The 15,493-nt window shown below is 38.5% G+C and overlaps 1 protein-coding gene across 1 annotated transcript in view; it reads left to right on the top strand.

The window, feature by feature from the left end:
* The window catches only part of GRAMD1C (GRAM domain containing 1C), an 81,072-nt gene extending 66,050 nt beyond the window's left edge, over positions 1-15,022 (top strand). Inside the window, exons 12-18 of the mRNA XM_015570393.1 lie at positions 1,169-1,311; positions 2,068-2,171; positions 3,510-3,686; positions 5,162-5,219; positions 7,617-7,727; positions 7,949-8,054; positions 13,397-15,022. Of these exons, the coding sequence (XP_015425879.1) occupies positions 1,169-1,311; positions 2,068-2,171; positions 3,510-3,686; positions 5,162-5,219; positions 7,617-7,727; positions 7,949-8,054; positions 13,397-13,477 (780 nt within the window). The 3' untranslated portion in view covers positions 13,478-15,022. The remainder of the gene's footprint in view (positions 1-1,168; positions 1,312-2,067; positions 2,172-3,509; positions 3,687-5,161; positions 5,220-7,616; positions 7,728-7,948; positions 8,055-13,396) is intronic.
* Positions 15,023-15,493: the final 471 nt, after the last annotated feature.

Raw genomic sequence — 15,493 nt, 5'->3', positions numbered from 1 at the left:
TATGTGCCTGCAACCAAGGTACATGCCCTTGACCAGAATCGAACCTGGGACGCTTGAGTCCGCAGGCCGATGCTCTATCCACTGAGCCAAACCGGTTAGGGCTGTTTGACCCTTTTAAAAAAATAAGTGGGTTTAAAAAAAAACTCTAATGGCAGAGCTGGAGTGGCTCAGTTGGTTGAGGGTTGTCCTGTGCACTGATTCCGTTCCCATGGGGTACATATAGGAGGCAACTGATCAATCGCTCTCTCTCTGTCAGCATGTCCTCAGGTGAGATTAAAATAATAATACTAATACTACTACTAATAATAATAAAATAAAAAGAACGCTATTGGAATTTGATTTGCAGAATCATGCCAAGGGTTAAGGTCAAATACCTAGAGGGCTGCTGCGACATGGGGAAGAGATGATAAGATATTTAATACCCCCCTCTGTGCCAGCATGGCACTGTTTTATAGCAGAGCTTGTGTTTGGCCAATTTGTGTTGAAGTATAGTGCATCTGTTGTGCAAATAGTTTGAAAATATCTGTTAACATCTGAACTAATTATGCTATTGTAGTTTTGTCCATCAGTGTTAAAAATGTCTTAAATTTTTTTTTTTCCAAAAGAATTTCAGACAATTAAAAGTTTGGTATTTTGGTATGAGATTCTTTGATAACCTTAGAGAATAGGTATAAAAGGTATGATTGCAGTAAGAAATTTTTGGCCAGCAACCACTTTAACCTGTTTAGGAAAAGCAGTTTTTTGTTTGGTGGCCTGCTTTTTTGGTGAAGGGTAGTTTTATGAAACTTTGATGAATTTCTGGATGGGGTCCTTAATTTGTTCAAACGATTTTTGAATTGTTTCCTAACAGGAACATTTAAAATTCTTTATAAACTAATAATATAGATAAGAGATTATATGGTTGTTTTCTCCTCCTCATGTCTAAAAGGAAGAAAAATAATTACACTATGAAATGGCGGAGAGGCAGCAAATACCATTTCGGCAGGTCCCTTCTTCTCAGTTCACAGACGGCACAGCCAACGTGGAGGCTCTTCTGGCTTTGTACATAGGCTTGGCATGTCTTTTGTAATTTCTGAAAAAGAATTCTAATATATATGTTCGGAATGGGCAAGGAATCTGATATATTAAACATGCACATGCAAAATATTTTTTTATCGTATTTTGGCAGACACTGTATAAAGAAAGTCGGGAAGCACAATTTTATTTGGTAGATGCAGAAGTGGTGACGCATGATGTCCCCTACCATGACTACTTCTATACCGTGAACAGATACCACATCTTCCCGTCTTCTGAGCAGAAATGCCGGTTGAGGTGAGCTACTGCAGATGAATGTTTTAGTCCGGAGAGACAGGTTAGATTATGCTCTGGTAACATAGTAGTAGTCCTAAGATCTTAGTGGTAGCTTTACACAGCAAAGCTTTATTTTTCATTCAAATTACACATCCACCATTGGTCAGCAGTGAGATGGGGCTCCTCCCTCCACATCCAAGCCCATGGAGGTTTAGACATCCTGGAGCTGCACAATCCAAGAGTATGTGTCATTTCAGCTGCTACAGAAAGAACTGTGCTCACAATTCAGTAGCCAGAACTAAGCACGGGACCCTGTTTAATGGCCAGGGCCCTGGGAGTTCTTGAGGAGCACATGGTCGCAATGGGAAAGAAGAAATGTCGGTGCATTAAAGTTAATGATGTGCCATCAGACAGTTGGCCTAGTCTTAGCCAATGTAGTTATCTTCAACTAATTTATGAGCACTGGAGATTTTTTATACAAGGCGCTTAGAAAATTTAGACTTCATTTTGAGCTTTTTCTGCTATTTAAGTAAAGGAACTTCAGGATGAGAGAAAGGAAAGAAATAAAATGTCAAGTACTTAGAAGGAAAATTTGATGACGTTATTAATCATACATAGTAATTTTTGAAAGAAGTCATTATCAGTGAACACATTTTCTTTTATAATCTAAATGACTTTAAATCCTTTCAGTTCCCCACGGAATACAATCTTATATTTAATTGCAATGTTAATATAACTAAATTGTCTTGTAAATAAATATTATTCTTATCCTATTAGAGTTTCCACAGACTTGAAATACAGAAAACAGCCATGGGCCATTATCAAATCTGTAATTGAGAAGAATTCCTGGAGTTCATTGGAAGACTATTTCAAACAGCTTGGTTTGTAAATTTCTTGATTTATCTATTTTTGTAAAGAGAGCATTTATTAACAAAATGGACTAATTATTAATTTGGATTCATAGCAGAAACTGGTAGATGATGTTGGAATGACTCCCACTGAAGTGTGGTTATGACTACCCCACTTGGAATTTCAAACTTTTAATTTTCATTGGTCTAACAAACACTTATATAATTCTTACTGTAAGCCAGATAGTGCTCTGTGTGCTTTATAAATATCAACTCATTACAACCTATGAGGTAGGTATTATTTTTTTCCATTTTACTAAACAAGAAGTATTGAAACACAGAGGAAGAGGTTAAATGATTAGCCCAAGATCACAGTTAGGAGTTGTCACACTTGCCTGACTCTGAAGGAAGCTGACTGCAGTGAGGGCCTACATACTGGATCACACATGTGCACCAGTGCTTGTTAATGTATGGACAGTTCTCAGCCCACATCTGCCTTACCAACGCAGCTTTCCTGGGTTTGTGCAGGTCCACCTCGCAATGGTATAATGTACATGCATGAATTTTGTGGAGGTGGGTACTAGACTGGGGGAAGTAATACAGTAATTCTGTTCGGAGATTCCTTAAAATATACACGAGAAAAAAATATACCTACATGAGCATAATTAATTTTAGTTAAAGCAGAGCTGGTGGTCAGTCAACTCGGGTAATTTGTCTATCATCCTTTAGATTATGGATTATTTTATTTCCTTGCTTTTCTTTCTTTGGTTATTTCATTATTAAACTCCTAATCAGGAGCAAAGAAAATGAAAATCAAAAATTAGTTTGGCCACTGGATAATGAGCTTCTAATGAAAAAATCTTGTAAAGGTAAAGGCTGAAACAATTGACAAAAATGAGTTTTTTAGGTTGTTTGCAGATTTTCTTTATTGGGGCTTCCTTTTTTGCAAACCCTTATTAGAAATTAGTACGATTATTTGCTACTCCTTCCTTTGAAATTGACCATCAGGCACCATAATCTATCTTGGAAATCTTTCTAATGATCTAATATTAGTGGGTAGCCTGTTGTTTCTATAACTGAAATCGTTACATTAATATTTAATATAGTACATGGCAAATTTGCTCTGATGATCCCATCATTTATTAATAGAGTTCATTCTTCATAGAATAATGAAGCCTTATTATGGGATCACTGTACTCTCTAAAACTTTTCATTAAGAGTAAGGTTTGAATGTAGGCCATAAGAACCCAAGTAATTGTTAAAGAAAGTTTCTAAGGCTTAAAACAAACAGAACACAAAACAAACACCATATCCACTGTATCTTACAGTTGAGAAGCTTTCTCTAATACCTAAAGATTTTTTTCTTCTTAGAATCAGATTTGTTAATGGAAGAATCTATGTTAAGTCAGCCCATTGAAGACCCTGGAAAACCCAGTGGCCTACGAAGAAGAAGGCGGACATTCAACCGAACAGCAGACACGGTTCCTAAACTTTCTCCTCAGCGTTCTTCTGGAGACGGGGATTTAGACGACAAAGGGGATACTGCAGGTAGCTATTATCTGGTGGAAGATTTTAGTTTGCTTATATGAAGCAGAATATGTCTCTTGAGCAGTTGCAAAAGAGCAGGCGTATGGTCAATAGGAATATCTTATTGGATCACATGGCATTTTAAAAAATGGACATTTTTATAAAAACTCATACCTGACAGCCCTGGACCAAATCCTTTCATAGCAACAGTTAGTTGGAACTTAATAGTAGCTGCTGCATTAGACCATGTCCCCAGTCACCAGTCCCCACCATTTGTCCCGGCTGCTGGACACTTCGCTCATTAATTTCCTGCTCAGCACTTACAGACATTTGATTTCTACCCTTGAATGTACTACAGTGATTATATGTTTTAATTCTTATATACTGTCAAGGCCAGTCCAGCAAAATTACAAAGATGGAACTTCTTTATTTTTTAATCCTCATCTGAGGACATTTTCCCATTCATTTTTAGAGAGAGTGGAAGAGACAGGGAAAGACAGAGAGTAACATCGATGTGAGAGAAACACATCGATTGGTTGCCTCCTGCACATACCCTACCAGGCTCCAATCTGGGAAGGAGTCTGCAACCAAGGTATGTACCCTTGACTGAGATTGAACCCCGGACCCTTCGGTCCACAGGGCAATGCTCTATCCACTGAGCAAAATGGGCTAGGGCTGAATTTGACTTTATTATCCTCACTGCTCTCAGTGTTGAAGAGAGCATTGCCTGTACTAACGTTATTTCCCCCCTCTCGGAATTCTAAAGCTGCAATACCTTCTCGTCCTTCTACATTATAAAATGCTCTTCTAAGGCTACCCCCCCCTTTTTAAAAAGCATTGCCTGTACTAACGTTATTTCCCCCCTCTTGGAATTCTAAAGCTGCAATACCTTCTCATTCTTCTACATTATAAAATGCTCTTCTAAGGCTACCCCCCCCCCCCTTTTTAAAAATAAAAAATATTTAATGTTGACATTGCAGGTGTCCCCCTTTCCTCCCCTTTGCTCACATCCACCCACTCCCGCCTCCCCCTCCCTTGGCCTTCTTATTTCTCAGTGTGACTATGTTCAAGCCAATGGCCCAATTTTGGAATTTCAAAGTATGGGCAATAGAGAACAGGCAAAGATGACTTAAAATTTTTTTAAAGGAGGGAAGTATTATACATAAACCTAGCTCAAATATTGTTTCCCGAGATAGAATTCAGCTAGAGACCATACATGATGTGTTGAATTGCATATTTAATTTTAGAGCAAATTAATTTGTACTATAGGCCAAATTTGGAGGATTCATGTAAGTTTTCTTTTTGTAGATGTGTTTCATACTACTCAGGATATCAGAAATCACGAAAAGGTGCAGGGAATTCACCCTAAGTCACTTTGTCTTTACAAATAATTTTTAAAAATCTCTTTTCTAGTTCTTTTCAAATGAAATTAAAATTTGATTGGTTGTAATCATCATCCTGATTTTAATGCAGCCTTCTTTGTGTGTGATCTGTAGGAAAGAAAAAAGAAACGGAAAGCTATCACACCGCCCTTATTGTGGTGATGAGTATTTTGTAAGTATTTATTTTGAATACTTATTGAGCTTATGATTTCACTTTTAACAGTTTACAAAAGAATTGATGCATTTGTAAATTATTATGTAGAACTTGCCACTATTGGACCAGTTCGGGCCTACAGATACAGTAATTTTATTTATTTATTTTTTAAATATATTTCATTGATTTTTTACAGAGAGGAAGGGAGATGGACAGAGAGTTAGAAACATCGATGAGAGAAAAACATCGATCAGCTGCCTCCTGCACACTCCCCACTGGGGACGTGCCTGCAACCAGGGTACATGCCCTTGACCGGAATCAAACCTGGGACCCTTGAGTCCGCAGGCCGACGCTCTATCCCCTGAGCCAAACTGGTTAGGGTGATACAATAATTTTAAAGCCTTCTGTTTCATAGTTGTTGATGTATGATTTTCAGAAGAATTATTAAATTTATAAATTATAAAATAAAATGTTTTTATTTTTTAAACTAATTTGATTGACTTCTTGTATCATAAGTTTTTATGAGATGTTCCATAAATTTAAACGGAATATCTATAGATACATAAAAGCCTAAGCGACCATTATGATGGAATGACCGGAACGACCAGTCCACCAGTCACTATGATCCACACTGACCACCAGGGGGCAGATGCTTAATGCAGGAGGTGCCCCTGGTGGTAAGTGTGCTCCCACAGGGGGAGCGCCACTCAGCCAGAAGCTGGGCTCACAGCTGGCTGGCACAGCTGCAGTGGTGGGAGCCTCTCCCGACTCCGCGGCAGCACTGCCGAGTGGGGAGCGACAGCAGCAGGCGCAGCAGGCCAGGATGAGCGTGAGCAGCGCAGCGCCTGGCCTGGTATGGGCTCCTCCCTGGCTGCCTGCTGCTTGGCGCACTGCTACATCCCTTGGGAGATGTCTGACTGCCATGGGAATCAGGCCTAAACCGGCAGTTGCACATCCTCCAAGGGGTCCCGGATTGTGAGAGGGCGTAGGCCAGGCTGAGGGGACACCCCTCAGTGCATGAATTTCTTGCACCAGGCCTCTATTCTTATATGCAGACTGGTGAAGTCCCAATAATGCTATATTACTCTTTTTTATTAGACCAGTAATCCTTGCCCTTTACTGTGAATAAGAACCACTTACTAAAATGTAGATTTCTCAGTTCCAGTTTCAGAGATTGTGTGTAGGTCTTGAGTAGGGATCAGGAATCAGTAATTTAAAACACTGCAGGTTATTCTGATGGAAGTGGTCTGAGGGTCACATGAAGAGAAATATGTCGTGGGCAATTAGTGTGAATCTCAGAGTGTTCTACAGGAGTCCATTTAGCCCGTCATGTTTAGAGTACTGTCATCTACATGGCCATATGTGAATTTTGAGGCAGTCCATTAGGTTCTATTTAATTGGTTCTGACAGAGTGATATACTCTGGAATTTTTTTGGAATGAAGTTCTTATATCAGCTGTTTTTTCTAATTACAGATTTCAGAACAGGAAATCATTGTTGTGCCTTTGAGTTTTATAAAAAGGTTTTCATATTCTGGTTAAGTCAGTTTGCCATGACAATTTTGAATAGTAAATATTATTAATGGTCTTTTGTATTATTACTTTGCAGAAAGTTTATACTCAAAATGTTGAAATGTTCATCTATGTATCATTTCAGTGCCATAATAATTTCATAATTTGATTTTCTTGCTACTACATTAGTTTTCATTTAAAACAATATCCTCTTCTGGATGGATAAAGGAGAATACTGTATATTTTTAAGGGCAAATCAATTTTAACAGAAAAAAAATGAGATATGCTACCTATATATTTGCATATATGTGTAATAAGAAATATATCCATTTACTTGAAAGGCTGCTGTGAGAACCAACAGAGTAAGTTCATGTAGCATGTAACATTTTATATCTGATACAATTAATATATATTTCGGATATGATACTTTCTTTGTCCAAGTTGAACTTGTGGAATTTTTTTGCTGAATGGTTATTTTTAAAAATTTATTTTGGTTTCCACTGGGAATAACAGGTACATCATGATCTACCTAAGATTAGTCCATATTGATCTTCATTTTCTGTTTGAAGTATAGCATTATGGGCTTATAACTGCTTAAGCCAAAAAGCACCCAAAAACCGATACTGAAAGCTTGCCTGGTAGAGGTCTAAGCTAGGGGTCACACCTCAGCACAGAGAGATGTCAGGGACTACTGTCATTCCAGTTGCTTTCTTTTTTCTCAGTGTCCATTTCATACTTAAAAGTAATGATGTTACGTTATAGGGATCACTGATTTAAATACTAACAATAATTGGAAATTGGTTGGGTAAAGTACATCTTTGAAGGCTTGGCATGTTTTCTCTGCATTAGCAGTGCTCTAGGTCTGGATAAGAGGGGATTGACCAGGTATGCTTTGCTCTGCCCAGCTTGCTGTTCCTGGTGTTGTTGAATGTGACACTGTTTATGAAGCTGTCAAGGATAGAATATGCTGCTCAGGCTGTTTACCGTCTCCACCTCCAAGAAGAGAAAACTTTAAAGTAAGTTTTTCCTCCCTCCAACCTGTTATTATTTCAATAATTCCTTAATGTAAAACACAATTCCCATTTTAGAGATTTTGGCCTGCTAACTTTTCTGTAGTCACGCTGTTTTTGTTCCTTAATTTCTTGTTTTGTTTGTAAATTTATGGAGCACTAGTGATTTCTAGAAATAAATGATTAGCAGCTATTCCCCTGATTTTTAAATGGTCTTCTTCTTTCAGTTTAGCCTCTGACATGGTGTCAAGAGCAGAAAACAATCAAAAGCATAACGATCAGGCCCATCGCTTAAAAGGAGTGCTCCGAGACTCCATCGTGATGCTTGAGGAGGTAGGCAGCTCTGTGTCCGCTTGTATAGCTTTGGTTGTAAGAGGATATTTTGTATGTCATTATTTGAAGAAACTTCCTCCTACAGGTACTACCCTTGCCAGTTTCTGGATTTTGCATATTACATATACTAGAGGTCCGGTGCATGAATTCATGCACAGGTGGAGTCCCTTGGCCTGGCCGGTGATTAGGGCCGATGGGGGAGGGGGAGAGTCCTGGCTGGCTGTGGGGAGGGACACGGAGGTTGGCCCCAGCAGCAAGCTAACCAATGGCTGATTCCGTGAGGAATTGGGCTCCCTCCTCCCTCCTGTCTGGGTCTGGGGTGAGGGTGAACCAGATTCGGGGCTGTCAGGGCCCCAGCAGCAAAGTCTGGGTCAGTGCACGTCATAGCTACTGCTGCTTGTCAAGTCACAGTCGTAATGGTCGCTTAGGCTTTTATATAGATAGCCACTTGTATTTTTTTTACAAAATGGAAGCATACTACACACGCCATTGCATTTCTTCTTTTTTCAATTGATAATATATTTTGAAGATGTTTCCATATCATCATATATACACCGACCTGAATCTTTTTATTAATCCTTCTATATGAAATTTTATGCTTAATATTAACTCTTGGTTAATAGATACTGTATACACTGTCATTATTTTATCTATTGACCATATATCTTGGAGATACTTCCATATCAGTACATAAAGCACCTTCTCTACTTTTAACAGCTACATAGAATTCAACTATATAAATGTGCCCTATTTTTACCAGTTTTCCACCGAAGAATGAATATTTACTATATTTCAGTGTTTTGCTATAAATATTATCTCTCGAACACAGTATTATTAATATATGCCACTTAGTTCTATGAACCAAAATTTAGGATTCCCTTTGAAAAATAAAGATTAATATTTCCATTATAACATATATGCTTGCTTTTCAAAATTGAAAAATAGAGAATAGAAGAAAACCTCAATTCTAGCATTCAGACATAATTACTTTTAACATTTTATTACCTTTCATCTTTTTATTCTATGGGTAAGTTTGTTTTTTAGGAAATTCAACTATTGAGCATTTTTTAGGATATCACTCAGGGCACTGAAGGTTACAACTTCACAGAAGTACTCTTCAGATGCACAGTATCTACAGCTCCTTAGCAACTTTCTCCTTCCACTCTCAGCAGGGAGATTATATTCTCACTTTTCTCCTCCTCATCTCCTCCCATATCCCCCTTGCTCTCAACTGATGACTACGCGTTAAGGGAAAAAGAGACTTTACCTGTCCTTCTGTAACCAAGTCTAGAGACCCTGCTATAGCTGCACCCGTATCTTCTCCACTCCTATTACATTCATTCCTCAGCCTATGGGAGGCAAGTCCCAGCACATGTTAGCAGGTACCATCAGCACATGACTGTGCTCTGATCTCCTACATTAAAAAACCTACACCAGGCACATCCTTCCCTATCTGCTCCTCATCTCTCTACTCCCTTTCACAGCCAAACTCGTTTAGTTGTCTACTCTGGCTGTCACTATTTTATGCTTCATAACTCATTCACTTTTTTAAGTTTTTATTTTCTCCAAAATAACTCGTTCACATATTTTAAAGAGTTAACTTGTTCTACAAGGTTTGTTGAGAAAATAGCAATCCCAGCACCCTCATCCCTATTTCTTTCCTAAAGACAATAGTCTTTAACTTTTAGTTTATACTGTTGATGTGTACCTCCACATTTATAAACAACATGTATTGATATGTCTTGATTTTTCAGTTTTAGACATTTCCCTTTGACTTCCTATTAGGAAAGTCAAAAAGAAAACAGGGATTTTGTTTTCTTTCCTTTCACCTCATCTTGCCCCCGTTTCTAATTACCCCATTCTCCCAAATGAAGTTATAATTTTGGTTAGATCAATATTTATTTACTGTTTGCTTTGGTTTGACCAATTTTGCTATGCTGAGCTACATCATAGAATACACCATAACTACCTTTTATTTTCTGTGCTTTTTCTTATCCCTGGATTTCATTATGATTGATTAGTTTACCAATATTATTTATGAATATTTCATCCCCTGTCGTATACATCTGTTATAATCTTCCTTCACTTCAGGCATTCCATCAGTGGAGCCTCTGACTGGCTCCAGTCAGGTCCGGTGGCCCTCTGGGTGGGTGCACAGCTATCATCCAGGGGATTCCTGTTGCCCATCTCTATTTCCTGTAGCCCGTGTTTTCTGCTTTCTTGACTTATGTCCTTTTTTTAATGGAGCATATCCTTTAGAGGCTGCCTAAGAAAAAGTATGGAGGTAAATATTTTAAGATTTCATCTGTCTGGAAAAATTTTTATTCTGTCCTTTGATTATAGTTTGGCTGGGGATACAATTCTAACTTGGAAATAATGTTTTCTCAGAAGGTTCAGTCATTCCTCCACTGTCTTTTGGCTTCCAGTGTTACTATTGAGAATTTTGGAGGATGTTCTCATCCTGCCGTTTAGTTCTGGGAAGTATTAAGTTAGATAGTTGAGGATTTTCTTCCTTCCACTTTCTGTAGCTCCTAAAATTCAGATGTTGGCTTTCAGTTAATTGGACAGGTTGTCTAATCTTTGTAACCTTTTCTTTCCAGCTTCCATCTCTTTGTTTTTTTTAAAAAATTCTGCTTCCTCAGTGATTTACTCAATCTTCAAATTCTTCTATTGAGTTTTTCAATTTTTGCTAACAAGTTTTTAATTTTAAAGAGCTATTGCTCCTCTGAAATTTTTTATGGCATTGTGATCTTTTTTAATAGCTATAAATTTATCTCTCTGACCATATTACTAATAAACAATTTTTTATTCTTCTTGCATACTCACTTTCCATCATAATCCTTTCCCTTCTGTTTTGACTTCCATCCTTAATGTTAGAGAATTTCTTTAGATGTCTGTAGTCCTTGGTTGTCTGCTTGTGTGGATCAGAAGCTCTTAACATGTGGGTCATATTGGTCTCCCCTGAACTTTTCTGTAGATTTGGCTGGGCTGCTGGTTGAGAAATCCTGATCTCAGTATTTTTACGTGTTTCCTCTTGGATTGGTCAGTTTCCACAGAGAATACTCTTCTTGTCTCTCTGAAGGATTTGAGGGCTGGCTGCCAGCATTTAGGAACTCAAATGAGTGAGAGAGGAATGGGGAGGTCAGGACAGAGGAGATGGTTTCAATATTCAGTATACACTTTTTCCTGTAATCCCCCTGCTTTTGGTATGGTAACACTGTCCTTAACGAAGTCTTGGTGTCCCCTGAGCCAGACAGCCAGAGAACCTCTGTTTTATCCTGTCCAGAAAAGACAATTTTAGACTTCTGTCCAGGTAGTAAGAGAGGTCAGATGCCCAAAGGTTCATTCAATCCTTATTTTATCCCCTTCCTCTTAATTCCCACTTCCAGAGATTCCTGGCCATCAATTCCTGAGGCTTTTGAAGATTCTTCAGGGTAAATCTGGTTGGTCTCAGCTTTCTCTAGTATTAGCTTAGGATTCAGCCTTTTCAGGACTGTGAAGTCATCCATCTGTTTTCCAGGTTCCCAAGCTGTGTTGCTGATGTCACGCTTTCTGTTCTCCCAGCCCTTGTGGTTTATGTCTTTTAATTACAACAACAATAAATCCCGCCCTGGCTCTTGTAGCTCAGTTGGTTGGAGCATCGTCTGGTACACTAAAAGGTTACAAGTTCAGTCCCGAGTTGGGACACATACGAGAGCAACCACTTGATGTTTCTCACATCAATGTCTGTCTGTCTGTCTGTCTGTCTGTCTGTCTGTCTGTCTCTCCCTTCCTCTCTCTAAAATCAATAATTAAAAAGAAAACATATTCTCAGGTGAGAATTTTTAAAAAATCCCCTAGTGGGGTTTCAGAAGGAAGCAAAACTGGATGCATGTATTTAATCCACTTCCTCGATGTTCAGCTCACCCCTGCCTTGTTTTCCTCTCCCCTGCCTTCCACCGATATTGCTTGAGCTGAGATCCCTAGTGACCTCTAGCTTTTAGTGTAAATGCACCTTTCTTTAGTTTCCATTTACAGTGTCAACATTTTGAGAGCTGACCACTCTTTTCTTGAAATGTATCTAAAAACCTCCAGCTTTATTGTGAAATAATTCATGTTATAAAATTCACCCTTTAAAGGCTTTTTAATATATTCACAAGGTTATGCAACCATCACCACTAATTCCAGAGCATTTGCATCACCCCAAAAAGAACCTATAAATGGAATCTTTCATTTAGCATAACGGGAAACTCCTTTTTGCTGTAAAACCTTCTCCAGTACCTGACCTCTTTCTGGCCCAGTGCTCCACGCAGTGTTAGATTCTCTTCCCTTCTCCTCTGCTTCCCCTTTAGGCGGTCACATCCGCTCCCCTGGCTTGGAATACCACATGTGCCAGTGACTCCCAAATCCATCTCTTACCCTGACCTCTCCTCTGAGCTCCAGGCTCAGACAGTCATTTGCTGACTTAGCATCTTCACCTGGATGATAACAGGCATCCCAAACTGATCATGTCCAAAACAGAATTCTATTTTCATCCTGAGCCAAACCCACTTCTCCTCTAATTGACCTAGTTTTAGAAAATGATAGTACCACCCTCCAGTTGCTTAAAAAACTTAATACAATGTGTAAGTATATTTTGTGTGGGTGATTATGTGTTTTAGTTCTGTATTGCTTACTAATCCATAAGCTGCATGAAGGCAGAGACAGTGGCGAGAGTGGCTCTTTGGTTTACCATTGATACCCAGTGCTTAGCACAGTACATGTAATAAATAATAAATATTTGAATGAGTGAATATAAAGAAAAATAAAACTTAATTCTTGCTTTCAAGTTGCCTACAATTTTATTAGAGAAATCAAAGGTCCCGTGTGTATTGTTAAAGACTGTAAAAAAGTACAAAATTAAATGTCAAAGTAAATAGTAATGCATTGGGAGTTTAGAGGCAGGATGATTAGGGAAAACCACATGGAGACAGTGGGGATGGGTCCGTTTTGGATGGATGAAAACGATAGCAAGCACAGGCCTGGAAGTGAAACCTGAGTTGTTTAGGAGATAGTGAGACCACTGCAACTTCAGAAGCCATTTAAGGAAACAAGCCAGCCTGTCCCTTTGGATAATTTGATTGTGGACCTAATGGGAGATAGAATACACAGTATGTAGGAAGAAGTGCGATCCTAGAGCAAATGGGAAGAACTCTGTAGCAATCATACTGACATAGATACCCTAAGGAATCCGATGTTTCATATTCAGTCTTTTATTTGGACATCAGTATAAATAAAATTATGTCAAATGCAAATGTGAACTTTGGCATGAAAAAGAACAGAAAAATGTAAATAATCTATTTTGAAAATTATTTTGTTTGCAGTTGAAGAGCTCACTCATTATGCTTCAGAGAACCTTTGATCTACTAAATAAAAACAAGACCGGCATGGCTGTGGAGAGCTAGTGATCTTAAGGACTGACATTGGACCGTTACTTGGAAGTAAAAGAAAACATCTAGGAGAAAACCAGAGGATGAAGGATTTTCATTGTCATACGAACATTTCCATATTTTTTTCATTATTGGTACTTCTAATATGAACATTCATAATTAGTTTCCGATGGCCTTAAGAATCCATCCGTTTGCTTCTTGTACATTATTCTAAGCTGTGAATTTCTCCAGTGAAGCATGAACTACATTGTGGAATTGAATTTCTGTGATGGAAAAAGAAAATGGGACGCTTTGGCCTCATTTTTACAGGGAGGTTTGAAGTTTGATTCTTTGTCTGTTAGCACAGAATCAGTATGTGTCCAATTGGCTGCTTTCACAGTTGATATACATTCAACAGGCTAAAGACAATCAATATAAGAAGAAACCTCTAAGCCATTACGAATTTTGAAGGATCAGTTTTCAGGCATATACATTTCTAGGTTTGCATACTGTAAACATTACAATGTCTTCACATTTATTTAGCACACAAATTCAATAGACGTTTTGATTCTGCACATCGATGATAATTATCTGAAAAGTTCTTCAGTCATAGTGTATCTTCATGAAAGAAAGTTTTCTCCAAGTAGCTATCAGAGGTGAGATTATCTTGCCTCTTCATACATCAAATGAATCGAAGAGTCAATTTCAGAAAAGGAAATATGTAGGATACCAACACTCAAAATGAAGAATCATGCTCTGAGTTTTAAAAACCAGATTAGGTTAAAATCTGGGCATTTATAGTAACCTAATAAGTACTTGAACTAAGCGTGGCTTCGGCTTAGCAGTCTAATTTGTGGATTCGTTTTTAGTAGCCACCGATAGCTTCATTCATTCCTTCATGTGAGTGGCTTGTTTTAGTCAGTTGTAAGACACAAACTTTAGCTTTTTAATAAAACTCTGGGTACATTATCTCCCAATACAAGTATACTGACTGGAGTTGTAAGTCAGACACAAGCTTTGGCTCTTTCACAAAAAGGTTTTAGGCATATATGTCTCAATACAAGTGATGTCTCTGGAACAAGAGCAAGACAGTGCAGAATAATGTGTATATATTTGTACTGTTTCAACAACTATTGCCTTTAAATTTCTTTTTTCCTCCCAGAGTCACCACATGGGATTGCTAAAGTTGTCTTTGAGATGCCTGTAGAGAATCAAAGTACTGACTCCATTAGAGGGAAAATGGGTTTCCTTGAGTGAATCCCAACTCAGTTACTTCAGGGAACCAGTGTACCTACCTGGGTTTGTTTTTTTTAAAAAATAAGGATTTATGAAGGGTCTGGCTGTGAGCAAGAGTGACTGGATTATAAACTTGAAACCTTATTCTCTTAAATTCACAAAAATGATCAGTGACAAGCTGAATATTTTTGAGATGTTTCTGTAAAACTTGTACTTCAATACATACCTCAAAGAAAATGACCAAAGTTGCTTTATAAATTACGACTGAGCACGTATGTATGCAAAATTCAATCAATTGTATTTGAGTGTTATATAAAATGAATATCAATAAAACCCAGAATCTGAGTTATCATTTTTCTTCCTTTTCTGTTTGAAAAAACATACACGAAACAAAACTCAAAAAGTATGGCTTGCTGTTGGGAAAAACATGTGCATGGGCCTACACTCTTTAAAAAATGTGTAAAAACCAAAGAGGACTCCTTACATCAGTTTCATTTCAAATATGCATACTGTTGGAACAAAAACACTAGATGGCCTGCGGGTCTAATGAAGACTGCTCACTAGAAAAAATAAAAATAAAATACAGACGTTAGGTTGTCACCAGATCGGGGCAGTTACGGGCCTTTAGGGGAAGGCTAGCGGATTCGGAGCGGTACCTCGGTCACCTGAGGGCAGGCGGTGAGAGCGCCCCCGACGCCTGCTGCGGGCGCTGCAGGAGGCCGGCGGACCCACGGGTTTCACGTACTTGGAAATCCTTGGGGTTCTCGGGTTTCCCCCATTTCCGTCTCGCCCCACCCCGGCCGGGGCTTTGGAGGC

This window comes from Myotis davidii, unplaced genomic scaffold (genome assembly GCF_000327345.1).
Source record: "Myotis davidii unplaced genomic scaffold, ASM32734v1 scaffold201, whole genome shotgun sequence".
Lineage (NCBI taxonomy): Eukaryota > Metazoa > Chordata > Mammalia > Chiroptera > Vespertilionidae > Myotis > Myotis davidii.
Note: the sequence above shows the minus strand (reverse complement) of the source record. Positions and strands in the feature narration are given on the sequence as shown.